The sequence below is a fragment of the Numenius arquata genome, chromosome 23, assembly GCF_964106895.1.
Source record: "Numenius arquata chromosome 23, bNumArq3.hap1.1, whole genome shotgun sequence".
In the NCBI taxonomy this organism is placed as follows: domain Eukaryota; kingdom Metazoa; phylum Chordata; class Aves; order Charadriiformes; family Scolopacidae; genus Numenius; species Numenius arquata.
Window position 1 is genome coordinate 652,348 of NC_133598.1, and position 26,548 is coordinate 678,895.

The 26,548-nt window shown below is 51.4% G+C and overlaps 2 protein-coding genes and 1 pseudogene across 2 annotated transcripts in view; 2 read left to right on the forward strand and 1 right to left on the reverse strand.

Moving 5' to 3' along the window:
- Window positions 1–26,548, reverse strand: part of LOC141474795 (T cell receptor alpha chain MC.7.G5-like) — a 290,098-nt gene that overhangs the window by 242,204 nt on the left and 21,346 nt on the right. The window lies entirely within an intron of this gene.
- LOC141474917 (feather keratin Cos2-3-like) lies at window positions 8,550–9,424 on the forward strand (annotated as a pseudogene).
- On the forward strand, window positions 24,617–25,364 carry LOC141474797 (feather keratin Cos2-3-like). Its single transcript, XM_074162877.1, has 2 exons — window positions 24,617–24,695; window positions 25,057–25,364. Exons 1-2 carry the CDS (start codon window positions 24,617–24,619, stop codon window positions 25,362–25,364), a joined length of 387 nt encoding a protein of 128 aa, XP_074018978.1.

Genomic DNA, 26,548 nt, shown 5'->3' on the forward strand with positions numbered 1-26,548 from the left:
GGGGGCCTGCCACAGCCCCATAGTCGGGCTGTCGTTCCGCAGCGTCCTCTCGCATTTCCCTCCCTGGGCCCCGCCTCCCCAGCCCATTCTGGCCTCCATCCCAGCCCCTGCCCGCGGGCACCCGACACAGTGTAGAAATGATCTCACCGCCTTCTACCCACTTGCCTCCATGGTCCTTCCTTCCACACCGCAGAGCTGCCCCTTACCCACCACCACCACTCTGGCTCTGCAAGCCCCGGATCATCCCTCCCGTCTTGCAGCTTATTTTTGCCATTCTTTCCTGCTAGGCTCTATGGCTGTCCTGTGGGTGACCAGTGACATTGGGCTATGTCCGCTGTGCCTTCCACATTGAGTAAACTGCAGATCTAGGCAATGTGGGAAGTGGGATCCTGCTAGGGATATGCAGGAACATGCTCTGTCCCTCTGGAACCAATTCTCCCTGTCATCCTTCCCAAGATGGGAAATAATCCCACGGGCACAGGAGTCCACGCAGGCAGAACTGCTTTGCTGTATATTTTCCTGCCTTTCCCCACATTCAGCCTGCCTGTACCCTTGTCACTCCTGCCTGCCCTACCATCACTCCACTTTATGCTCCAGTCAGAGCCCTTTTACTCCCTTGGCACTGTGTCTACCCCGAACCTAAAAGTTTGGCTGTGGTAAAAACAAAGTAGTTCAAATTGCCAGGGCACTCTTGGGTGTGTTTTCCTGTCATTCCTGCCAGGAGACAAGAAGGTGTCTTTCAGATCCAGTGTGGTGATGCCCAGTGTACTGCAGTTATGGTTGTCCTGGTGGGAAAACCTCTTCTGAGAGACAAGACTTACGGGGCTGCAGGAGGCTCCCTGGCCTGGTCTGTGGGGAGAACAGGCCAAGCTGAATCCTGCCTGGGCTGCAGGCTGCCTAAACCAAATTGCCTTTGTGCTACCGAACAGTGAGCACAATCTCAGGGGAACACCATCGTCTTCACCTTCATCTTCTTCTTCATCTTCTTATACACCTTCATCTTTATCAATTAACATTATTTGACGGGGTACTTTTTATTCATTTCTAGAGCTTCTTGCCTCATGGGCTGCAGTGCTATTGGTTGCTTAGGTATTTCTTAGTTTTAGTACGCTTTCTTTAGCTTTTTTATTTATTAGTATTTTCCAAAGAATTTGTCTTTATGCTGAATGGGGTGTGGCAGGATCTCATCATTTAAGCATATGCAGCACAGAGAAGGATACCTTGCCCTGTACTGAGGCTGATTTCCTGCTCCTTAGCTGTTCTGCAAAGAGGAGCAAGATGAAGGTCTGTGGTCTGTTGGGTAGCTGTGTAGAGGGCTGGGGCTGGCCAAGAGCAAAGCAGAGACATGGGTCCCCCAACTCTGCCCACGGCTTGGTCAAGACCTTGGCCAGGATGCTGTCACCCCTGTAGCACTGGGTTCTGCAGTGTCAGCTCCTGGACGAACCAAGAGCAAGTAAGTATTGGTGCTGTAACCTGAGGTTATGTCCACGGGTGTTAATTATTTTCTTGAGGAGTGTTGGTTTCTATGTGAGGAAGTGAGAAAAGCTAGGTGTCTCAACTCATCTGCAAACAGTCCCATGGTCCTGCATTTCTAGGTCCCTGGGGTGAATATCTCTGCACAGATGGGGTCTTTGAGAAAAGTAGGGAGGACCTGTGATGGGAGATGTTGTAAAGATTGATACAAGAAGGAGAGGATCATTTCAGGGATAAAAGCACTGCCAAGACTGGAAGATGCAGAGCCTCACCCCTCCTGTGCAGTCCTTGGCAGTGCAGATTTTGCACAAGCGGAAATGGGGCTTAGCTTAACGTGGTGTTTCAGAACACAGTAATAAGTTGCACTGTCCTCAAAAGAGACAGTTGCTATTTCTAAGGGGGCTGTATTATTTTCGTAGACCACCACAGAGAATTGGTGTTTGCGGAACTTGTCATTCCCTGAAACTCTAAATGCTTCCAAGAGAAATGTCAAAGTTTCCCCTGGGAGCTGACGGTACCAGAAGAAATTCAAAGTGCTGTCACTCTCCTCAATGGTGGACTGGCAGGGCAGAACCACTCGCTGCCCAAGTGTGGCTGACACCTCGGTGAAGAATTCCTTCTGGGGGTCACCTCCAACAAGACCTGCAACACAGGCAGAAATGTGTCTGTGGAGCAGATTGCTTCCTTCTCTCACTTGCTCTGCATTTAAGGCTGTGTTTGCCCCAAATCTTTCTGTCTTTCCAAAGAAAAGGAAAGTTCAGATATCTACTTCCATCACCCCTCTGCATTTCTTCCTGACCTCGTCATCTTGTCAGCACAGACCTCTGCGTAGCCTACTGAAAACTGTGGGAGACAATAGGAAGACCATGAATACACCCACCTGACTGAATTAGCAGGACACATGCTGTCATAGCCATGGTGAAGATCATTTTTCCTGGCTCCAGAATTCCTTTTCCTCAGGAGACTCTCAGCACACTATGGCACAAGGAACTCTTGGCAGTAAAATGAAATGGCTGCATCCTGCAGAATGTGACAGAGCCTGCATGACAGTCACAGCTCTGGGGTGAGGAGGGCAAGAATGAGGCCCATTCACCTTTTGCCTTTGCTTGTCTTCGCTGCAGAGTGGGCAGTCTCAGTGGGTTCCTGCACTTTTCCCTGGGTTTCCCTCTCCCTTCATAAGATTAACTCTGTGATGGAACATCTCTCCCTCACTGTAGAGTTTATCTGCTTTTGTGTGCTCTTTGTTGGTGGGAGGGCTTTTGAATGCACAACGGCTTCTCATAACATTCAGGGCTCTGGGAAACGCAGGTGTAGTGCTCTTTTCAAAAGGTTTCAGGTTTCTCTTAGTTTAGCCTCTGTTATTTTGGAAGCAGCTGTTCACTATTTCTCAATGTATGAGGACTCGGAGACAAGGGGAGGAAGCTGATAGGGGGGAAAGAAAGGTATTTTAATGGGTGAACATATACATTCCTAGAATATGGGGATGGAGTCCTGATTCTGATGGGTTGGCTCGGAGCCGGCTGGGGCAGAGCAGGCTGGTGGGGTGGTGGAGTGGGGGAAACTGCAACCCCATTCCCTGTGCAGCTCTACATCTCTGTAAGGCATAAGGGCAGGGTTTGGTGTTTCCCAGCCACTGCTGGCCCAGTGGAAAGGAAAGGGACCGACACTGGGGCAGGGACAGGGGTGGGAGGCAAAATCCTGCTGTTTGGAGCCAAGAAGCAGGAGAAGTGCCAAGAAGCAGGACTGGCACAGGGAACTGCTCCTGGGCAGCATCTTTCTTTCTCTCCAGCCTCCTGGAGCGTTGTGAACACAAAGCCCCCCATGGCAGGGATGGCTGGGCTGGATGATCTTATAAAGATCCTTTTCCTTTTTTTTTTTCTCCTCCCTCCCCCCCCGCCCCCAATATGTAAATGCCCAAAAGCTCTAGTGAGAAACGACTAGCTATTAGCTTAAAAGCCTCTGGGGTAGAAGGTTAGATGGACAACCAAGTACCTATATGGCGCCTTCATAGTATCTTCAAACGCCTCTAAAAAGAACCAGTCCTTCCCAGGATACATCTGTCTGGCTTGGGACACAATCTGGAGCTTGGAGTCGGGGTTATTAAATAGCACGCTATTGTTTGTGTTGAGAGTGATGGTGCAGCTCTTTTTACTGTAACAAAAAACCACTCTGGACAATGTCCTGGACGTTAGGATTCCTGTGATAACATACTTAGTAAAAGCTTTCTCAGTTTCATCACTCTCACAAGCAGAGTTCCTCAAATCATCAATCACAACCATATTTACTTTATTAGTGGAAAAAAATTGCTTATTACTAAGATTCCCAGACACATCCTCCAAAATTTGGTAAAAGGATATTTACAGAGCACTCCCTGACACAGCAGTTGGCAGCAACACCACACGATATTCTCAGGCGTAACAGTTAAGTTAAAGATAAACTAGTTGTGCTTTGAAGCAAAAGGATCTGGTCCACCTGACCCTAAACCATGCATGACCACCAGGAAGAAGTGGAGAGTGATCATAATAAGTGCCTCCCTGCTGTACGGGACAGATGCACTGATGTGACAACTTGGCCCATCATCTAGAGTGGTTTGCTGCCTGCTGGGCATGCAGATCTGGGATGCTGTGGAGGAACTGGAGAGGCTTGTTCAGCCCGCTGACTGCTACCTCCTTGTGGGCACAAATGATATTGCTAGGGGAAAGCTGAACAGAATCGATAGGGACTACAGAGCTCTTCAGGCAGTAGTCAAGGACATGGGAGCCCTGGTGGTGTTCTCCTCAACCCTGCTGGTGAAGGGAAAGGGTATGAGGAATAGAAGATCAGTCAACAGATGGCCTTAAAGGTTGCAGGAGTGATGTTGGTATGAGAAAAAAACCTCTAAAACAGCCCCAGATCTTCTCCTCCTCATCCTCCTACCTGTCCCCAGAATGAGGGAGCGTGGTCTGCACCCAAGGGCAAAGTTAGTAAGACTAAGTCACCTTCTAGGTACACCCCCTACCCCCAAAGAGTTCCTTGCACAGCCCAGCAGTTACACAGATGTGCAGGGCTAACGGGACTCACAGGTTGATGCTGAGATCAGCCTGGCCAGGCAACACCTGAGGGCTCTCATGTCTCTCACACACACTCAACTGACATACCTGGCTTTCCCCCAGGCGTGAGGCAGCTTTCCCCAAGGCCAGCTCTTCTCCTGGCAGGGCCTGTTGCCTACTTCTGCCTGGTGGTCTGCGCTCCCATTGAGATCTTGGATAGAGCTGTACAGGCTGGTCCCACTGCAGAAGAAATTAACAGGCTGGGGGAAGCCCACAAGGTAAAGCAGGAGAATGGCTCCAAGGACAGGAAGAGTACACCAGGGAGGGAAGGTCCTCCAGATCTCAGCACACAGCCAGGTACCAACTGGAGGGTCCACAAGGTGGTTCTGAGTAGTATCCAAAGCAGTTGGAATCACGTAATCTAACACTGTGACATGCCATGTTATTTATGTGTTCCATCGAACTCTGACCTCTAAGGGACACAGCCCAGGGTAGATACTCTAAGAGACAGGCCCACAGGAAACCCTGAAGAAGTAGTGTGCAGCAGGGAAATCCAGAAATCAAAGACTAACAGCAAGGAACCATTGTACAAGCAATCCTTATCTCCTGATTGTCTATCAGCTCACCAGAGATGTTGGGCATAATAACCATTGTAACACACAGTGAAAACAAGGGAACTTGAGACTCTTTCATAACCTTCTCCTTCCTCTCAACCCACTGACACTGGCTCCTCCTGGAAGAGGATCTTGGAGTGCAGATTTTGAGGAAGCAGCACTGCCAGAGGACAGCCAAGGGCCACATACCTCAAGCTCAGCCATGCACAGACACCCCCTGGGTTCTCGCACAGCCAAAGAAGCTCCGTGCACCGGGGTGTCACGCACAGCACAGAGGTACAAGGCACTGTCTGAGACCTCGACTTCCTCCAGCTGCAGGAGGCTGTATTTCCCCGTGGTGTTCAGCATGGTGGTGAGATGGCCACTTTGTTCTGTGTAAGGTGTTACCCAACATGAGATATGCTGTGGGACTTGTCCTTTCCTCTGCTGGTACCAGAGCAAGCCTCCAAAGGCAGAGGTCCGGTATGTGCAGGTGGTTTAGAAAGTGTCTCTCTGCTTCACTGTGACTTGTCCTTCTTGCTGGGTGATGGTCTTCCCCATAGTGCCTGGAAGAAAATGAAGGTCAGCAGTTCTGCAGGGAAAGGCTCTGGGAAGCAAAACCAAAGCAGATGCAAAACCATAGTGGAGAAGGCTCACTGCCCTGTAGGAAAATCCTGAAGTCTGCAGACTGTCAGCTAGAGAGTGATTTTGGGCATGAGCTCAGAGCTCTCAGCCCAGTATGGAGCCTGAGGAGAGCTGTGCAGTGTCCGTGCTCCACCTCCCTGCTCTTCTTCCTATGGACCAGAGAATGAGGGAACAGCCTGTCATGCCTGACATTTGTGTGCTGGAACCAGCACTCCTCCAACATGTTGAGGTGCCTGGAGACCTACAGCAAAAAGATTCACCCTGCTTCCCTATCCCTGTCATCTCTGAGGGCTCCTAGCTTCCTGAGTACACACAAAGACGAGCTTGGAAAGAGGGAGCCCTGGCTGAGTTTACAACCAGCAGAAAACTGGAGGCCATGGCATGGAATCACGCACAAATTTGTGGTCCCATCTGCATTCAAAATACCTGGCTGCTCACAAGGACACAAAATATAAGACACATCAGAACACCATGAACCATGGATACTCTGACTCATCCACTGCCCCAGGAACTGGGCAGTGTTAGGCAGGATGGGGTCAAAACTTGGCAGAATAACACATAGATGTGGGGAAACAACAAGTGACCATTGGGGTGAGCCGGGGAGGAAAAGAAAGACAAGAACAGGGCAGATCCTCATGTACAGGAGCCCATAGGCATCCAGGTAAGGATGGATGGAACACCTTCCTCAGAACGACACTTCAAAAAATCCCAACGGAGTGACCCGGGCTATTGTCATCTGAACCCACCCAACACTTGAGCTGAGTATTCTGCATGCAGTGCTGCATTCCTGCCCTGGAAATCATGGAATCACAGAATTGTTGCAGTTGGAAGGGACCTTCTAGAGATCATCTAGTCCAACTCCCCTGCCGAAGCAGGATTGCCCAGAGCACATTACTCAGGACTGCATCCAGGCGGGTCTTGAAAATCTCCAGAGAAGGGAACTCCACACACTCCCCGGGCAGCCTGTTGCAGGGCTCTGTCACCCTCACTAGAAAGAAGTTTCTCCTCATATTTAAATGGAACTTCCCGTGTTCCAGCTTGTGCCTGTTGGCCCTCGTCCTGTCACTGGGAACCACTGAAAAGAGTCTGGCTCCCTCCTCCCTCAAACCACCCTTTAGGTACTTACAAGCATTAATAAGGTCTCTCCTCAGCCTTCTCTTCTCCAGGCTAAAGAGTCCCAGCTCCCTCAGCCTTTCCTCATAAGGGAGATGCTCTAATCCCTTAATCATCTTTGTTGCCCTACGCTGGACCCTTTCCAGTAGTTCCCTGTCTCTCTTGAACTGGAGAACCCAGAACTGGATGCAGCACTCCAGTTGTGGCCTCACCAGCGCAGAATAGAGGGAGAGAATGACCTCCCTCGACCTAATGGTCACACTCTTCCCTATGCACCCCAGGATTCCATTGGCCCTCTTGGCAACAAGATCACATTGCTGGCTCATGGACAGTTTACTATCTACCAGGACCCCCAGATCCTTTTCCTCAGAAGTTCTTTCCAGCAGGTCCATCCCTAAACTGTATCGGTGTCTTCTTCCCCAGGTGCAGGACCCTACACTTGCCCTTATTGAACCTCATTAGGTTTTTCTCTGCCCAGCTCTCTAGCCTGTCCAGGTCACGCTGGATGGCAGCACAGTCCTCTGGAGTGTCAGCCAGCCCTCCCACTTTGGTATCATCAGCGAACTTGCTGAGGATACACTCTGTCCCCTCGTTCAGGTCATTGATGAATATGTTGAACAAGACTGGACCAAGTATTGACCCTTGGGGGACACCACTGGTTACAGGCCTCCAACTTGACCTTGCTCCATTAATTACAAACTTCTGAGTCCTGTCACGCAACCAGCTCTCAATCCACCTCCCCCTCATCTAGCCCACACTTCCTCAGTTTCCTAATGAGGGTGTTATGGGAGACAGTGTCAAAAGCCTTGCTGAAGTCAAGGTAGATGACATCTGCTGCTCTCCCCTCATCCAGCCATCTAGTTATAACATCATAGAAGGCTATCAGATTGGTCAAGCAGAAGGTGACCACTTCCAATAACTTCCTGTTCTTCAAAGTGTTTGTAGATGACATCCAGAATGAATTGCTCCATTACCTTCCCAGGGACAGAGGTGAGACTAACTGGCCTGTAGTTTCCCGGGTCCTCCATCTTGCCCTTTTTGTAGACTGGAGTGATATTTGCCTTCCTCCAGTCCTCAGGTACTTCTCCTGTTCTCCATGACCTTTCGAAGATGATAGAGAGTGGCCCAGCAATGACATCTGCTAGTTCTCTCAGCACTTGCAGGTGCATCCCATCTGGGCCCATGGACTCATAGATGTCCAGTTTGGCCAAGTGGTCTCTAACCCAGTCCTCCCCTACAGAGGGAAAATCTTCCTCTCTCCAGACCTTCCCCCTTGTCACCAGGGTCTGTCACAAGGGACAGCTTTAGCAGTGAAGACCAAAGGAAAGAAGGCATTCAGTAACTCCGCCTTCTCTGTGTCTTCCACCACTAGGGCACCCACCTCATTCATCAGTGGGCCTACATTTTCCCTAGTCTTCGTTTTTCTATTGATACACTGAAAGAATCTCTTCTTGTTATCTTTAACCGTAGTGGCCAAGCTAAGTTCTGCTTGAGCTTTTGCCGTTCTAATTTTCCCACTGCATAGCTTCACTACATCTTGATATTCCTCATAAGTTGCCAACCCCGTTTTCCAAAGACCATAAACTTTCCTTTTATTTCTGAGGTCTTTTAATCCTGGGGCCTTTCATCCCAGTGATCACAGGAAGCCTTCGTTGGGGAACAGGCATGGCACAAACCTGGAAATGAAAAGGCAACAATGTTGGAAACCAAAGCACAGCCCATACCATTAGCTGTGACGGTTTGCATTCAAGATGAGCTTGGCAGAAAATTGTTACCTCTGCAAGGAGTGCTTCTGGTCCTGCAGCAATGAAGGGCAGGTATAAAAGCCAGCGTAGGTCCCTGGTCTCTCATCCACTTCTCTTGCCTCCTTCTCCTTGGGAACCAGGTGAGTCTGAAACCTGTTCTCCTTTTCTTCCAAAGTGAGATATCTGCTCAATAGACATCTCATCTGATATTGGCTCTGTCTTCTGCTGTGTCCTGCATCTCCTTGTCATGGAAGAGGAAAGCAAGGAGAAGATCTGCTTAGAGAGAGGCTGGGACGTAGCTGAGGTGGCTTCTGCTTTACAGATTATAGAAGACCCTCCATGGGCCAGGCTGCTGAAGACCTAGAACAGCTCCCAGCTCTGGCTCCCAGCACACCTTCCAGCGCACCACTCAGTAGTTGCCATGTCTTCTTTGTGACAGGGTAACAAGGCTGCTCCTCACCCACCCTTGTGCTCTGTTTCCTCCCTGCTTCTCTCCCAGGTGCACCTCCACCCTCAAGATATGTCCTGCTACAACCCATGCCAGCCCTGCTTGCCGTGCAGCCCGACCCCACTGGCCAACAGCTGCAACGAGCCCTGTGTCAGGCAGTGCCAGAACTCCACTGTTGTCATCCAGCCCTCTGCAGTTGTGGTGGCCCTGCCCGGACCCATCCTCAGCTCCTTCCCACAGAACACCATGGTGGGATCCTCCACCTCTGCTGCTGTTGGCAGCATCCTCAGCTGTGATGGAGTGCCCATCACGTCTGGGTGCTGTGACCTCTCTGGCATTTCGAGCCGCTACTATGGCAGAAGGTCCCTTCTCCGATAAAAATGCTGGGAAAGCCCCAGGGAGACACCTCGAGGGAATCAGAACATGGTGCTGGGCAAGAGGTGAGTTTTCAGTGTTTTTTTCAGCACAGCTGAATGGCTTTTTCTTTCTCTTCCTTTTCCTTGTTTGCTATGGATCCCCTTGTCCCCCTAATGCCAACCTGGTGGGGACCATCCGTCTCATCTCTTTTTTGGGGCAGGACAACAGACATGATGCAGGAACTTCTCCATAGTGAAGGACCGCAGACTCTCAGCTGACTCTGGGGCTCCATGCATTGGTGGCCTCCATGTGGAGTGACTTTGTTTCCTTCTTTTGAATCATTAAAATTCTGTTGCATTCAAGTCTGGCCTCCATGTTGTCATTTTCTCTGTGGGCAGTTCTCTAGATGCCAAAGGAGAAGGGGTAGGAGGGGATGAGAGCACAAGGAGACCTTTCTCCATTCACAGAGGAGTGGGAGGTTGGGACTCACTGCAGTAGCTCCTCTTCTGAACACCATCCCTTGGAGCTGAGGAAGACATCCTGGGCTGCTCTGCTGCCAGTGACCATCAGGCCTTGCCCTGCTGTGTCTCTGCCCATAAATGTCCAGAAAGGCAGGAGGCCCTGAGGGGGAAGCAGCCCCATGAGTTCTTGAAGAAGAACGTTCCTCTTGCTATGGCCAGAGCTTTTCTGGGGTGGTGGGGCAGTGGGTGTGGAGCTCTGGAAGATGATTGGCACAACAGAATATCTGTAGTGGTAATGAAGGGAACAGCCCTTGGGATGACCTCTCCCCTGCACCACCCAATCTTGGGGCCATGCCCTGGAGGCATCAGCAGGGAAAAGTTGCCCATGCTGCTGAGTGCATTGAGGCTGGAAACTGGAGCTAAGGATGTGGGAGCTGAGGGCAGTCAGCACAGAAATGGGGACAGTGAAAGGGTGTATTTCTGAGGGAGGTCAAATTGCTCTTATAAAGAACATGCAGGGGAATGAGAAGATCAACCAAGATGAGGGAACTGGGTGCACTTTCCAAGAGAGGTGTAGGTAAGTGCAGAACTCTTTGCTTCATTGGTCCCCCTAGAGAATTTTTGCTCAGGGATGGGCTGCTATTGTGGGGGGAGAGGATTTTTTTCCATGTAAATCTCATCCTTTCTGATCAGTGGAAATGTCTCTTGGCAGCCACTACAGTGCTGTATCCTATTTCCTGCATGAAAATCCAGATGTCTTGACAAAAGCGTACAAGTGCAAGGATGGAAATCCCCGCAGCCGTGTCCTCAATCAAGAGGGAATTATGGCTGATGAAGTCTAGCTCAAAATGACTGAAGAGAAAAAGCTTCTTCCCCGATGTCTTCCTTCCAAAGGTGCTGGAGGGCTTCCTCAGGCCAGGGGAGAAACCCATCTCCTTCCAGTGCTGCATGGTCCAGCTGTACTTCTCTCAGTACTTCTCCCATGTCCTGTGGCCACTGCTTGGCTCTCTGCAACACACTGTACTACAGGACCATCACATATCATCTGTGTGTGTCTGGCTGGTAGCCAAAGATGAGACAAATCCAGTTGTTGTCAGGGAGGATGGATGTCCCTGTGGTTATTAACAGTGGTCAAAGTGAACAAATATGTAAATGCAATGGCTCACGTGCGTGCTGCTTGTGTTTTACCAGACAGCGGAGCTTCCAATGCACTGGCAATAAGAAGACTGTGCCTTCATTTAGTGTGATACGGGAAAATTTAAGCATGTGGCTGCATAAATTGATGTCTGGAATGGACAGAAAACATTCCATCACAGAATCTTGTCTTGCAGATCCCTCGGTGTAGAGAGGAAGCAGCACAGCCAGGGGACACCCAAGGGCCCCTTCCCCCACCCTCAGCCTTGCACAGACACATCCCCTCCCTCCCCTGGGTTCTTGCACAGCCAAGGAAGCTCCCTGCACCAGGGTGTCACGCACAGCACAGAGGTACAAGGCACTGTCTGAGACCTTGACTTCCTCCAGCTGCAGGAGGCTGTATTTCCCTGTGGTGCTCAGCTCGGTGGTGAAACGTCCACTGCGCTTGCGGCCACCTGATTCATGATATGAGATATGCTGTGGTGCTTGTCCTTTCCTCTGCTGGTACCAAAACAAGGCATCAAACCTGGATGTTCTGTAGGTGCAGGTGGTCTGGAAGGTGTCTCTCTGCTTCACTGTAACTTGTCCTTCCTGCTGGGTGACAGTGACCTGTCCCATGGTGCCTGGAAGAAAGTGAAGGTCAGAAGTTGTGCAGGGGTGAAGCAAACCAGGAGTGGATTCAAAACCCAGGCAGAGAATTCTTCCTGTCCTTTTGCCCTGAGGAATATCTTGAGGCCTGGGGACAGTCAGGTGGAGTGTAGTTTGGGGCAGCAGCTCAGAGCTCTCAACACAGCATGGCCCCTGAGAAGAGCTGTGCTGTGCTCCTCCCTGCTCCTACTACCCAGACAATGACGGAACAGCCTGTCATGCCTAACTTTTTTGTGCCCGACCCCTCCATCATGTTGATACAGCCTTAGAGTTATGGGAAATATATTCATCCTACTTCCCCATCCTTGTCATCTCCGAGGGCTGCTAGCTCTCTGATTTACACTTAATACTGAGCTGAAGGGTACAAAGAGGGATCCCTGGCTGTGTTGACAATGAGGAGAAAACTGGAAGCCACAGCAGACATGGACCGGCCCGGAGGCAGAATCAGACACCCTGGTAATGTCAGTGGGATGAGAGCTTTAAGGTGCTTGGCGTAGCTTTCACCAGATCTGAATGGAAAGAGAGAAATGTGAGGGTGAAGAGAGAGCTCAGATCTCCTATGTAGAGAGCAGAAGAGAGAGGCAGAAAGAAATGGGTCGAGAGTGAAAGAAAAGCGGGAGAAGTTGTCCGAGATACCACTTTTCTCTTCTTTCAAACCATAAGAGTGCTTTGAAAGAACTGGTGAAAAATCACAAATGTGAGCCAATATTTCCCAGCATTTTCCTGTAATTCCAGGTAGTTCCCTGCAAGATCCTGACAAGGCTGGCAAGGGTTTCTTTGAAGAAGAAATATGCCTTGATGAAAACCAGGACTTACCGAGCCATTGTCCCAGGAAGGCCGTGAGGACAAGGTATTTGAGATGCATGTCGAGACCAACCTGCCTGTTGAGTGAGAGAGAGTCAGAAAAGCACCTCCCAGCCCTGAGATGACAGAGCTGCCGGAAATGACTCTGGTGGCGGGGCAAAGGAAGAATCGGGGGAGAGCAGTGATCTCTTCTTCCTGGGCCTGAAATGCTCCTTCTGGGTTTCTCCCTCCTCTAGCAGCAACACCTGTGTCCCCCTCAGCCAGTGCCATTCTCAACATTTCCCCATTAAGGGGCCTTGGAGGCTCTGGGGGTCCCAGTGGTGGGAAGGGGCTGTGGCCAGTCAGCTCACAGTGGAGTCCTCACCTCCCCAGATAGAATTGCCTGCTCTTCTGCACACCCACTGCTGGGCCATTTGGGAGGTTTCTTCCCCAGTGAGGTTCCATATCTTCCCCTGGGGTCCTCAGCTCTCCGGGGACACTGCTTTTTCTTCTGGGAACAGAAGTCTCTTCAGTTTCTCTCACTTCTCCCCTTTCTTTTCATAGCTGCCTGGGAACAACAACTCTCCCCCAAATCCCCCCAGTAAGGAGAGGAACCCTGCTGTGCAGCAGTCCAGGGGTTCTGGCTGTGTCCACTTCTGGTGGGATAACACACCATGCGAGAGAGGAATCTGGTGCCAGAACTGCTCTTAGATGCCACAAACCCAGAGACGACAAGGACAACCTACTCCTACTCTAGGGAAAGGCTGAGGGATGAGGAGGGAACAGGATGAGGGATGAGTGGGTCACCCCCACTCCCTGGGAGCACATGGGGCACCTGTTGGAGTGTTGCACCAAGAGGGGTGGGGATAGGCCAGCCCTGCACCCCAGAGCTGAAAGAACATGTGAAGGGGTGTGGGTACTGCAGGTGGGCACCCCTACTCCCACCCCCTCTCCACATGAACTCCAGAGTAGTCCCATGCACCAGTCATGGCAGAGAGAATATACTGTTCATTGTCATTAACTTCACCTGACCTGAGCAGGCCCAGACTCATAGAACTCAGGAGTCCCAACGTGAAGGGACATAATGTCACCCGTGTTATCCTCTTTTACCTACTTTGTTGTCTCTAATTAATGGCATTTTAATCAACGCCCTGTGGACTAGAGTCCCATCCTTACTGGGATCTATCTACACCCATCCTATATCCCCATGGTTTCAAAACCCCACAATTCCATGTTTTTCCACAATGTCTCTGGGTATCCTGTGCCAGTGCTCCCTCACCCTCGCAGTGAACAAAGGTTTCCTGGGTTTCAGATGGAGCCTTCTTTGTTTCCCATTTGTGCAAATGCCTCTTGTCCTGTCACTGCACACCATGGGGAAGAGCCTGGCTCCAGTTTCTTCACAGCCTCAATTCAGGTATTTGTACATATTGACAAGATCTCCCCCGAGACTTCTCTTCTTTGTGCTAAACAGGCCCAGATCTCTCAGCCTACCAGAGATGCTCATCATCTCTGATCTCTTCATCATCAAAGTGGCCCTTTGTTTGACTGTCTCCAGCTTGCCTGTGACATGCAGTTCCCCAGCCACACACACACCCCCTCACCCTCTGCAGTCACAAGCACACCCACGTTTGTGCATCCCTCAAATCTCAGCACAAGCCTTTAGACCATCTATAGCCCTGCCTGCAGCCTGGGCCCTCTTATCCAGTACCTGGGTCTCCTGCTTCTCTCTGGCAAGACTGGGCTGGTTTTCTCCAACATACAGATACATGCAATCACCCACTCCTCTCACAACCCCCCTCAAATCTGCAGATCCATCAAATATTACCACAGCTTGGTAATATCAGCCTAATAGCCATGTGCCGGCCTTGACCTCCCTTACTCACCTCTGGCTCAGAATGTAGATACATCTTTTCTTCCCACTCACTGCCTGGGCCAGCTTGAAATATGCTGGAAAATTCCACATATGCACCCATGCACATTGGGTTCAATTCCCAGATAAAAATGAGTTACACCCTGAGGTCCCTGTAATCACTGGTCCTTTGCCCTCTCTCACACACATGTACAATGTGGTCCCTGCAGTTGCTGACACCAAGAGGTATGAGCCCTGGGACACATTCTTTCTTCTCCAGTTGCTGGCTCCCAGAACTTCCTTACACCCCAGTCCCTCAAGCTGCTGGCACAGAGACCAACAGGGCCTGTGACCAGAGGCCTTTTCTCCAGCTGCTGGGGCTGAGACCTTGCAGCACACACCCTGGTCCATCCAGTTACTGGCATCCAGGTATACAATCCCTATGGCCATTGGTTGTTTGCCCAGTTACTGGCACCCAGATCTCTCTTTCTCATCAGTCACTCCATTTACTGGCACTCAGAGCCTGGAGCACACACATGTGGGAAAGGAGCGAAGAGATATGAGTATCCCTGATGTATATTCATAAGTGACAATAATTTGTCCACTTCTGAACTGGGATTTATAGAATTTAGCAGGTTTTTTTTAAATGCTAAGCAGCTGACTTTACCCTTGTATATTTTTCTGCTACATCACCAATGATTGTATGTGAAATATGCTGCCCATTCTGTGCAACGTAGCAATAAACAGGAAATAAAGACTTATTGCTTGCATCAGAGCAGTTTACTGATCAGTTCATGGAGCTCAATAAAGTAAATAGGGTTTTAAAATACAAATAGGGTGGGGAAGGGAAGGGGGTGTGTGCGGAAACAAATAGGTTTTCTCCTAAAAATTAAATCTCAAACACCAGGGAGAGCCCAGGAGTTCACATCCACTGTAGTTATGAGGTTGAAAAGACTGGGAGGTTTCCACTTTGGGTAGATAATAACTAGTTTATAAACAGCGCAAACAAAAAGAGCATCTTTGTTATTGTGTCCGTGAAAACACAGACCTGCACACCAGTGTCCTTGTGTTCATGTGTATATAGGCACACACACAAACCTTACCTATACGTGCCAGGGCATAAACACTCCTGACAATTTCTGCACATGCATGAAACATGGGTTGGTGATGGGTTTGTCAGTGTTGGGTTGATGGTTGGACTCGATGATCTGAGAGGTCCCTTCCAACCTGGACAATTCTGTGGTTCTATGGTTCTATGTTATTATACACAGAAGGAAGATTAAGAAAGGATTTATGAAGAAGGCGAAGGGAGTGTGGTGATCAGGGGCAGTGCTCATCCCAACAAGTGCACTGCCCAGTCCCTGCTTAGCTGCAGGTACCTCCTTTTATCCTTCCTTGCTCCTCTTCAGTCCTTATTCTGCCTCCACCTTTGACCCTTCCCCTAAGCATTCCTTAAGAAGTGTTGCCCAGTCCCTCAGGAACCCCCCCCAAATATCCATAATCCTCATGTTCCTCTTGTCACTTACAAAGCTCATCCTAACGCACTTCAAAGCCACACCTGCAGTTTCCCAACGGCCCATCAATTAGAGGCTGAAGAGCTCTGGTCTCCCTCCTTGTCTCCCTTGTCCCTTACTGAGAGATTGGTGTCATTCTGTTCTTTATTTATCACTTTCCCTTTTAATTCCTCTTCCTTTTGACAGGAAAAGGGACTTGATCTGACAGCCTCAGTGAACCAGGTGCTCTCACCTTCCACACACCCTTACAGTGGCCTCTGGTGACCTTGCTCAGGTGTGAGAGTTCCTCTTTGCTTTCCGAAATAGACGTAGCATAACAAGAGATCTGTTCATAGAGGGGTAAACTAGATCCCAAAAAAGAAAGTCCTGGAAATGCAGCCACCAGCAGGTTTCTGTTGGGCAGAAAACCCAGAGGGACTCAGGGATACAGGGATAACCCCAGGCAAAGCACTGGTGAGTCCACAGAGTTTCAGGAGAACAACGAAAAGCAGGGGTACTGCCTGAGCATTTGGCCAGGGAATCTTGTCCGGTGTCTGGCTGATGGGTCTTGCTCACATGTTGAGGAATGGATCCATGGATCCTCACATGCAGGGCCAGAAAGATATTCCTTCCTTGGGCTTCTTTGTCTAGGACAGAAAATCACAAGAGCAGTCATGTCTCCTACCAAGAGCCCCCTTCGCCTACAGTACTCATTGGTGGACATTGAGCAAAGAGTAAGAGCTGGACAACCAGCTGGGAAACTTCTTCTGAACACTCACTGCTGTGTCCCGCCCAGTTTCAGTGGCTCAGGGGCCTGAGCTGCTGTGGCAATGCACCCTCCTGGAAAGGAAGGCCAACAGCAGCTTGGTCTGCAGTAGCAGGAGTGTCACCAACAGGACAAGGGACCTGATCCTTCCTTTCTACTCAGCACTGGTGAGGCCACCTCTGGAGTGCTGAGTCCAGTTCTGGGCTCCCCAGTACAAGACAGATATTGGAATGAGCACAGCAATAAGGTGCATCGACTGGAGCATGTTTCCTCTGAGGATGGGCTGAGAGGGCTGGCAGTGTTCAGCCTGGGGGAGAGAAGGCTCATGGGGGCCCTTGGTCCTGTGTGTAAATGGCTGATGGGAGGGAATGAAGAATAGATTCTTCTCAGTCAGGCCTCCTTGGGACTCAACACCTTTGCAATGAGGAGGCTCATTAGGGTGAGAAGATAAACAAAAGACACCAAACTGGAACCCTGACTGTGTTTCAGATTTACAAGGGCCATGGGGAAACAGCCCTGAGTGCCCTGAGTGGTTCTTTGGGCAGTCAGGCTACAGCCGGACTTCTTACGGCCCTCCAAGGCAGAAGGTGCTGGAGCATCCTCACAGGCAGACAGACCCTGGTGTAGAAGCGCTGCCTCTCAGCTCCAGGTCACACAGCCAAAAGGGCCTGGGGTATCAGAAAATTCCTATAGGAGCCCTATAGAAGGAAGAGACAAGCAGTGTGCTGTCAGGAGATAGGAGGCTGCAGGCTGTTTTCCTACTTTTTGCTCCTCCTGGAGATCACAACCAACCCAACCAGCACTCAGCATGGGAGGAGTGTCCATGGTGAAATGCTCCTGCCATCCAGTGCTCAGCTGGAGACAGGGGCCTGCACCACCTCTCATGCGGTTGGAGAGATGCCCCTTTACAGTCCTTCATGTGGTCCTTCTCCCTCAGTAGTGTCTGAAAGGAGGCAGAACCAGCAACTGCCAAAACTCAACAGGAAACAGGTGTCTATCTCCTTGTCGCTGCAGGGTTTTTTCTCCCTTCTCCCCAGGCCACGGATGAGGGCCTTTAAGGGAAACTTCTCTGGGAACTGCACCTGCTGTAAACATCGGGACACAACAACCCCATGCAGTGCTACAGGCTTGGGGAAGAGTGGCTGGAAAGCTGCCCGGCAGGAAAGGACTCGGGGGTGTTGGTCGACTATTGTCTGAACATGAGCCAGCAGTGTGCCCAGGTAGCCAAGAAGGCCAACAGCATCTTGGCCTGTATCAGGAATAGCATGCTGAGCAGGACTCGGGAGGTGATTGTCCCCCTGTATTGGGCACTGGTGAGGCCACACCTTGAGTGCTGTGTCCAGTTTTGGGCCCCTTACCACAAAAAAGACATTGAGGTGCTGGAGCGTGTCCAGAGAAGGGCAACGAAGCTGTGGAGGGGTCTGGAGAGTAAGTCTTATGAGGAGCAGCTGAGGGAGCAGGGGGTGTTCAGCCTGGAGAAAAGGAGGCTGAGGGGAGACCTCGCTCTCTACAACTATCTGAAAGGAGGTTGTAGAGAGATGGGGACTGGTCTCTTCTCCCAAGTAACTAGTGATAGGACAAGAGGGAACGGCCTCAAGTTGCGCCAGGGGAGGTTCAGATTGGATAGCAGAAAAAAATTTTACACTGAAAGGGTTATTGCACATTGGAATGGGCTGCCCAGGGAAGTGGTTGAGGCACCATCCCTGGAGGCATTCAAAAGACGGGTTGACATAGTGCTTAGTGACATGGTTTAGTGAGGGTTTTTTTTATCAGGTAGGTTGATGGTTGGACTAGATGATCTTAAAGGTCCCTTCCAACCCAGACAATTCTATGATTCTATGCTCCCACCCCGAGTCAGACACACCACCTGTCTCTGAGCTGGAGGACGTCCAGCACAACCATTGTCATCACAGACACCTATTCCCCATCCCCTCAGGTATTCTGGTTACTTCCTAGTCTGGGGAGGACACCCTCCAGAAGGGTGAGAAGAGAGGATCATCTTAAAAACTCATGGGTATTTCTGCCTACAGTGGCTTCATACAACTTGTAGGATGAAGTTGAAACATTTTCTGGACTATGCAAGACATGGGATTTTTAGGGGAGGGAGCAGATACAAGCAAAGACAAGGAGCACAGACATTTTGCATAGAGCAAACGTGGGAAGACAGATGGACAGATGAGAGGAACTTATCCTGTGTGACCATGTGTCTGATGCATGTGTGGCCTGGCCATGTGTCATGGTTCTTGTCCAAATTTACCAAAACCAGACTGACAGATGGCCCTTTTCCCCCTCTCCCTCCCAAAAAGAGAGGTGAGAAAGAGATAAGGAGATTTAGAAGTTTAGAATGAACTAAACTACTTTAATGAAGATTTAATATTAAAATAAAAACAAAGAAGAAAATAATGAAATAGATACAATATATACAAAACCGTGTCAAGCTCCCAGGATGACAGTCACGTCACCAGCAGGCACTGGGGAAGTCCCAGACTGGACTCAGTGACAGATGGGAACTGGATTCCAGCTCTGGAGTCAGGAACACATGGATTGGGATCAAAGGTGGATGAACAGATGTAGTCCTCCCCAGATGTCGGCCATCGCAGGAAGAGACTTGACCCTTTGGTCCCTCAGCTTTTATACTGAGCATGGGGCAGACGGGATGGAATATCCCTGTTGGTCAGGTTTGGGTCACCTGTCCTGCCCGCCCCTCCCTACAGCTGTGACCCCTCTACGTTTTTCCATTTCCGACCCTCTAAGGGGGCAAATAACAAAAATGGGCTGACCTTGGTTGTTATAGCAGTAAGTATAAGCAAGGGCCTCTTTGCATACCATTCCTTAGCATGTAGCACAAACATTGGTCTTATCATTCTGAGAACGAGCAGTTTTCTCCACAATATGCCATTAATTTCAGACAGTTAGAAGAGGCCGAGCTAAGATGTAAAATTACAGAACAGAAAATTGGTTCGGTTTCACTTCAAATCGGGACACCATGCTGGTTGCTCTGCCTTGTTTGTCCACCTGCCAGTATTTCCCTGGAAACACAGTTATCAAGTCCAGCTGGGACAGGGAGCAGGGCTGATCCTTCACTCTGTGCCTCAGAACCCTATGCCCATGGGCTTTGACAACCTCTGTCAGCTACTCCAGCCACACAGGGTTCCCTGGAGATTGGCTGGATAACCACAGTCTCTTCCCAGAGGCCTCCCGCCAGCTCTCACTCACCTCAGACCTCCAGCCCCTCAGGGCAACTCAGCCAATCTCTCTCTGACTCACTCATCCAGTAGGAACCTGGCATCCCTTGAGGCTGCGCTCAGTGTGTCCAGTGCAAGGGTTTCCCCTGTCTCCTGGGCCTCAATTCCAAAGGTGCTGACTCCCGTCAAAGAAGGTCCTGGTGTCACCACTGATCCCCTGTGGGGAGCGCTTGAAGGTGCCTGTGACCTCGACATCCCCTTCTCCTGCCGCTGTGGAGCTTGATCTCCTGACTCCATGCAATGACTTTATAATGCCAGGAAGAAACATTTTCAAAGAACCGTGAGATTCTGCAGCCGGAAGACTCGGTTTTACATTTTCTGACTGAGCGTTTACAAAGTAATGAGCTGTGAAGCCCCTCCTGGCTGTCCTAAGGAATTTCACTGAATTTCACTGAATTTTTTAGAGTTGGAAGGGACCATAAAGATCATCTAGTCCAGCTCCCCTGCCAAAGCAGGATTGCCCAGAGCATGTCAGAGCATGTTACCCAGGATTGCATCCAGGCGGGTCTTGAAAATCTCCAGAGAAGGGGACTCCACAACCTCCCTGGGCAGCCTGTTGCAGTGCTCTGCCACCCTCACCGTAAAGAAGTTTCTTCTCATATTTGAGTGGAACCTCCTATGTTCCAGCTTGTGCCCGTTGCCCCTCGTCCTCTCACTGGCAACCACTGAAAAGAGTCTGGCTCCCTCCTCCTTCAACCCACCCTTCAGATACTTATAAGCATTGATAAGGTCTCCCCTCAGCCTTCTCTTCTCCAGGCTAAAGAGTCCCAGCTCTCTCAGCCTTTCTTCATAAGGGAGATGCTCCAATCCTTGAATCATCCTCAATGCCCTAATCATCCTCGTTGCCCTTTTTGTTCTAAGGGTTGTTCTAATGAACGTTTCTAAGGAAGATTTGGCATCAGCAGCTACGCCCTGGAGTCCCTGTGGCTACACAGCAGAGGAAAGCACCTGCTCCGGGTTCCCTTGGCACCCTCATGGGGAAAGTCAAAAGACTGTGCAGTGGCCGTGTATGTTCCATGTGAGCAGTGGCCGGTCCGTGGGGCAGGAACGAGGTGTGTCCGGTTGCCCGTGGGCAGGAGGGTCTCTGCCCAAGTGAGGGGCGGGAGAAGGTTTCTCTCTGGTGGGCGACTCCGGAGCCGCATCGGGTGAACTTCCCGGGGTTTCGGGGCGCGGGGGCTGTGGGGCCTGGAGGGTCCGTGTGCCGGTGCCGGTGGGTCGGGGGAAGCGCCCCGGCGGGCACCGCCTGGTGTCCTCGGTGGTCTCTGCCGACGGCTGCTGCTGCACTTGGGCTCTGCCCACAGCCACGGGAGAGAAGAAAAGAATCACTTTGCTTCAGCGGAAATTGTCATGCAGAAGGAGACGGCAGAAGATGACAGTTCGTAGATGATGAGGATATGTTCTGAGGACAAAGTATGGAGAGACAATTTCTCTGAGAGTGGTTGGTTGGAGACAAGAATGTATGAGGGAAGTTTGGAAGTACAGAGTGAAGAAGAGGAGAAAGGAATGAGGAAAAGAGATGAGAAAAATGGATGGATGGATGCATGGCATGGTTAAAGAAATGGAGTAACAGAGACAGGTCAGCTGGGAGTAAATGACCTCACTGAGGGCAGAAGAGATGTCTGGAGAAAGGAGAACAGAAGAGGAGTAAGGTTCGTCAAGGAGCAGGAGGGCCAGAGGCGAGTCCCGGGGCCAGCGCTGATCCCACACAGCCCTCGGTCCGGCGGCCCGCAACATCCCGCCGCCAGCCCCACGCACCCAGGAGCAGCGCGGCCAGCCCCGCCAGCCCTGCGCCCCGGCACCGCCGCATCCCGCCGCTCCGCCGCCCGCGCCTCGCTGCCCCCCGCCAGCCCCGGCTCTCTGCTCCGGCCGCCGCGCCTCCTCTCCGCCGCCTCCTCTCCTCTCCGCCGCCGCCAGCTCCGCCCCGGGGCTCAGCCCTGCGCCGGCGCCGCTCGGGGGCTCGCCCGGCCTGAGAGGGCTCAGGGGCTCCGCACGGGCACCACTTGCGGCAACTGCCAAAGGGACTCTCCCCGTCCTCCTCCAGCAAGAAGAAGCCGGCACAGCGCCAGCTGCAGCCTGGCACAGCAGCAGGGCCTTGGCCCAGGCCATGCACCAGCCTCCCCGAGCTGTCTCCCAGCTCCGGGGCTGGAACCAGCAGCCACGGATTTCCTGCGGGTGGGAGTGAGGGGGCTGAGAGCCTGCCTTCAGCTGCCGCTGTGCAGTCCCAGCACAATACCCCAAAGCTGTGTTGTGGCAGAGGGAGTGTGAGGACAAATGTTCCCATAGGTGGCCAGGAGTCAGGAAGAACCGGGAAAGTGTTGGTGGGTGTCACAAATCAGGATGTGGGTGAGAGGTCATCTACATCAACACCTGATTGGAACAAACCACATTGCTCAAGGTCACATTCAGCCCAGTGTTGAACACCTCCCAGGATGGACACTGCACAGCCTCCCTGGGAAATACATTCATTGACTCACTGTTTCTTTTAGCCTTCTGTTTCATGACAATTCCTGGTGTTCCAGCTGCTGTCCATTGCCTCTACTCCTGACACCAGGGACTTCCAGAGTCTAGGGCCATCTTCTCTGCCTCTTCTGAACAAGTGGTTCCTGGAGCTGCTCAGAACACTTGAACTAACACAGCTCAGTGTTCCGCCTGTTCCCCCCGAGGCAGTGTTTGCCAAAGCCTTGGTGGGAGTGCCCTCCTTCCCACCTCTCATGTTGCTCATGAAATCAAGAAACAGTATTGGTACTGCTGATCCCTGAGAGATCCCACTAGTCCATGTCTGACAGCTGGGCTTTGCCCCACTGGTCACAACTCTTTCTGCCTGACAGTCCAGCTAATTTTCCTCTCCCCTTATCATTCTCTAACCCATTTATCACCAATTTGGCTATGAAGGAAGTAGGAGAGAGGTGTCAAACATCTTACTCAACTCTAGGTACACGGATGGCCTTCCTCTCCCTTCCCTTCTCCACAGTGCCTGTAACCTCCTGAGAAAGCAATAAGCTTGGCCATCAGCTTCTCAGCTCAGAAGCACCTCCATGGAGAGGGAAACCAGCCCTGGCTGAGCTCTCCCAGCAGAACTCCCTGGCACTGACCTCTATGAGATCACTGGAGGGAAGCGGAAGAGGCCTCAGCTGCCTTATCTCCAGGCTGGACCTGAGTCCAGGCAGACAAACCTTCAGGCAGGGATACGGGCTCAGGAACTTTCTAGACTGTGCACAGCCCTTGTTACAATGAGGGTCTCTTCTGGACATCTCTGCAGGACAGCAGTTAGGTTTGGAGGAGTGTGTCCTTGGATCCAATGTCTGTTCCCTCCCAGGGGCAGTTGCTGGGAACTCAGATGGAGATTCCAGTATGGGACATGAACATTCTGGGCATGAACATCAGAGCTGTCATCAGTTCTTTGGTGTTTCCTGTGAAATACAGAGAGTCTGTTCTTCTGCTCACACCACAGTGATACCAGACTCTCTGTTCCTTTCATTCTGTACTTGTTTGGGGCAACGTCTCAGCCCCTGCCTGGCCCAGCACCAGGCCTGTGAAGAGCACAAGTCCATTTGGCATTGGCTTGGGCATGAGGAAGGGCTCTGTCCCACCCCAGACACAGTCAACAGTGCTCTGGAAGCGAATCCACTTAGGGATGGGCAGCACGAGGTGGGCAGGTTTCCTCAGCCTTCTCCTTGCCCAGAAAGCAATCCCCATCCTTTGAACTCTCTAGGGCTAGGGAGAGCAGCTGTGTCCTGGCCTGGAGAGGCAGGGAGTGGGGACTGCCAGCCGTGCTGAGGGGCTCCCAATACTCTGGTCCTCTGAGTTCAACTAAGGATACAAGTTGGAGTGAATCCATCCTGGTTGTGGCCTGAAATGGGAAATAGCAGAGTGTGATCTCTGCAGAGGCAGGAGAAGGAGGGCGCAGGAGACACGGGCTGCATTTCAGGGCCTCTTCCCTGGACAGATCTCCTGGGGGCTGGTGCTATCACCACTCAGCTGCACTGGGGTTCCCTGGGAACCTGCTGCACTTTGGTGCTCATATGAGTGTCCCTGCCATGAGCAGCACCTTCCCCTGCGATGAAGACACACAAACAGAGTAATGCACACCAGCATCAAGTCACCCATAAATTTGTACTCCCAGATTCTTGCACACGAACACGGATGCACACAAGTGCACATAAGACAAGAAGACACGTAGGGACGCAACCAACCATGGATGCTGCCAAGGACAGTGGAGACTCCTGTTACATGGCTAGAACATACTGGGGAAGCACAAGGCCCCAGGCACGCAAATGCCATTGTTTGTGTACTCACAGACTGCACAGAGTGGAGACAAGTCCAAACCAGCAAGATTTTTTTCCTGAGGTCGGTGCTAGGCAGGACGGGGTCAGGACCAAACAGCACAACGCACACACCTGGGGAGGGAGCAAGTGACCATCGGGGTGACCTGAGGAGCGAGGGAAAGGGATGGATATGGTACTTCCTCATGCAAGGGAGGCATTCAGCATCGAGCTGAGGATGGCTGGAGCTTCCTCCTGAGAATGACACTTCAATCACCTCCAACAGAGTGATCCAGGCTGAGATGTCTTTCCTTCCCTGGACTTGTCCAGCACTTGAACTGAGTCTTCTGCCTGCACTGCTGCATTCCGGCCCTGGAAATCCTGGGGCCTTTCATCCCGTGCTCACAGGAAACTTTAATTGGGGAATGGTCATGGCATAAACCGGGAAATGAAAAGGCAGCAGTGTTGGAAACCAAAGCACAGCCCATATCATTAGCTGCGATGGTTTGCATTCAGGATGAGCTTGTCAGAAAATTGTTACCTCTGCAAAGGGCACCTCTGGTCCTGCGGCAATGAAGGGCAGGTATAAAAGCCAGTGCAGACCCCTGCTCTCTCATTCACTTCTCTTGCCTCTTTCTCCTTGGGAACCAGGTGAGTCTGAAGCTCCTTCTCCTTCTCTTCAAAGTGATATCTCTCTGTCATGCACATCTCAGCTAATTATGGCTATGTCCTGTCCTGGGCTTTGGATCTTCTCGTCATGTGAGAACATCTGCTTAGAGAGAGGCTGGGACGCGGCAGAGGGTGTTTTGGTTTCTGTGCTATGAAAGGGCCTCCCTGGGCCAGGATGCTCTTTGTCTGGCAATGAAGAGCATGTGGCTCCTGTCCAAGATTCAAGTTCCCCACTGAATGGTGGCCTTGGCTCCTTTGTGACAGGGTAACCAGGCTACTCCTCACCCACTCTTGTGCTCTGTTTCCTCCCTGCTCCTCTCCCAGGTACACCTCCACCCTCAAGATATGTCCTGCTACAACCAGTGCCTGCCCTGCCGGCCATGCGGCCCCACCCCACTGGCCAACAGCTGCAATGAGCCCTGTGTCAGGCAGTGCCAGAACTCCACCATCGTCATTGAGCCTCCTGCTGTGGTGGTGACCCTGCCCGGACCCATCCTCAGCTCCTTCCCTCAGAACACTGTGGTGGGATCCTCCACCTCTGCTGCTGTTGGCAGCATCCTCAGCTGTGATGGAGTGCCCATCACGTCTGGGTGCTGTGACCTCTCTGGCATTTCGAGCCGCTACTATGGCAGAAGGTCCCTTCCCTGTTAAAGATTCTGGCGAAGCCGCAGGGAGACACCTTGAGGAACTCAGAATATGGCGCTGGGCAGAGGATCAAGCTTTTGAATGTTTTTTTCAGCACAGCTGAATGGCTTTGCTTTTCTTTCTTTTTTCCTTGTTTGCTTCACATCCCCTTAGCAGCAAAGTTTCCCCAAGGTCAACCTGGTGAGGACTGTCTGTCTCTTCCCCTTCTATGGGACAGGCAGACAGACAGACATGACACAAGAACTTCTTCACAACCAAGGACCGCAGACTCACAGCTGCCCCTGGGGCTTCATGAACTGGCAGCCCCAACCTGGAGTGACTTTGTTTCCCTCTTTCAACTCATTAAAGTTCTGTTGCATTCAAGCCTGGCCCCCATGTTGTCCTTTGCTCTGTGGACACTCCCCAAGCTGCCAAAGGAGAAGGGGTGGAAGGGGGTGAGAGCACAAGGAAAACCTTTCCCATTCACAGACAAATGGGTGGTTGGGACATCCTGTAGTGGCATCCTCTTTTTGGAACCCTCCCTTGGAGCTGAGGCAAACAATCTTGGCTGCTCTGCTGCCAGTGACCATCAGGTCATGCCTTGCTTTATGTCAGCCAAAAACTGCCCAGGAAGGCAGGAGGCCCTGCAGGGGCAGCAACCCCATGATCTCTTGAAAAAGGCTGTTCCTCTTGCAGCTGCTCTGCGGTGATGGGGTGAAGGGTGTGGGGCTCTGGAAGATGAGTTGCTGCAGAATGGCAGGAGTGGTAATGAAGGGAACAGCCTTTGGGATGACCTCTCCCCTCCACCACCCAATCTAGGCACTCTGGCCTGGAGGCATCAGCAGGTTGAAGCTGTCCATGCTTCTGGATGCATCAAGGTTCAAAAGTGGAGCTGAGCGTGTGGGAGCTGAGAGTGCTCAGCGCAGAAATGGGACAGTGAAATGATGTATTTCTGAAGGGGATCAAGTTGCTGTGATAGAGAACATGCAGGAGAACATGAAGGTCATCCAGGACAAGGGTACATGAGTGCTGAAGGCAGGTGCAGAGCCCTTGACTGCTTTATTGGTCCCCACAATGAATCTGCTCAGGAATTGGCTGCCATTCCTTGGGGGATAGGACTTTTTTACATGTAGATCTCAACCCTTCTGATCGGTGGAAATGTCTCTTGGCAGCCACTACAGTCCCGTATCCTATTTCCTGCATGAAAATCC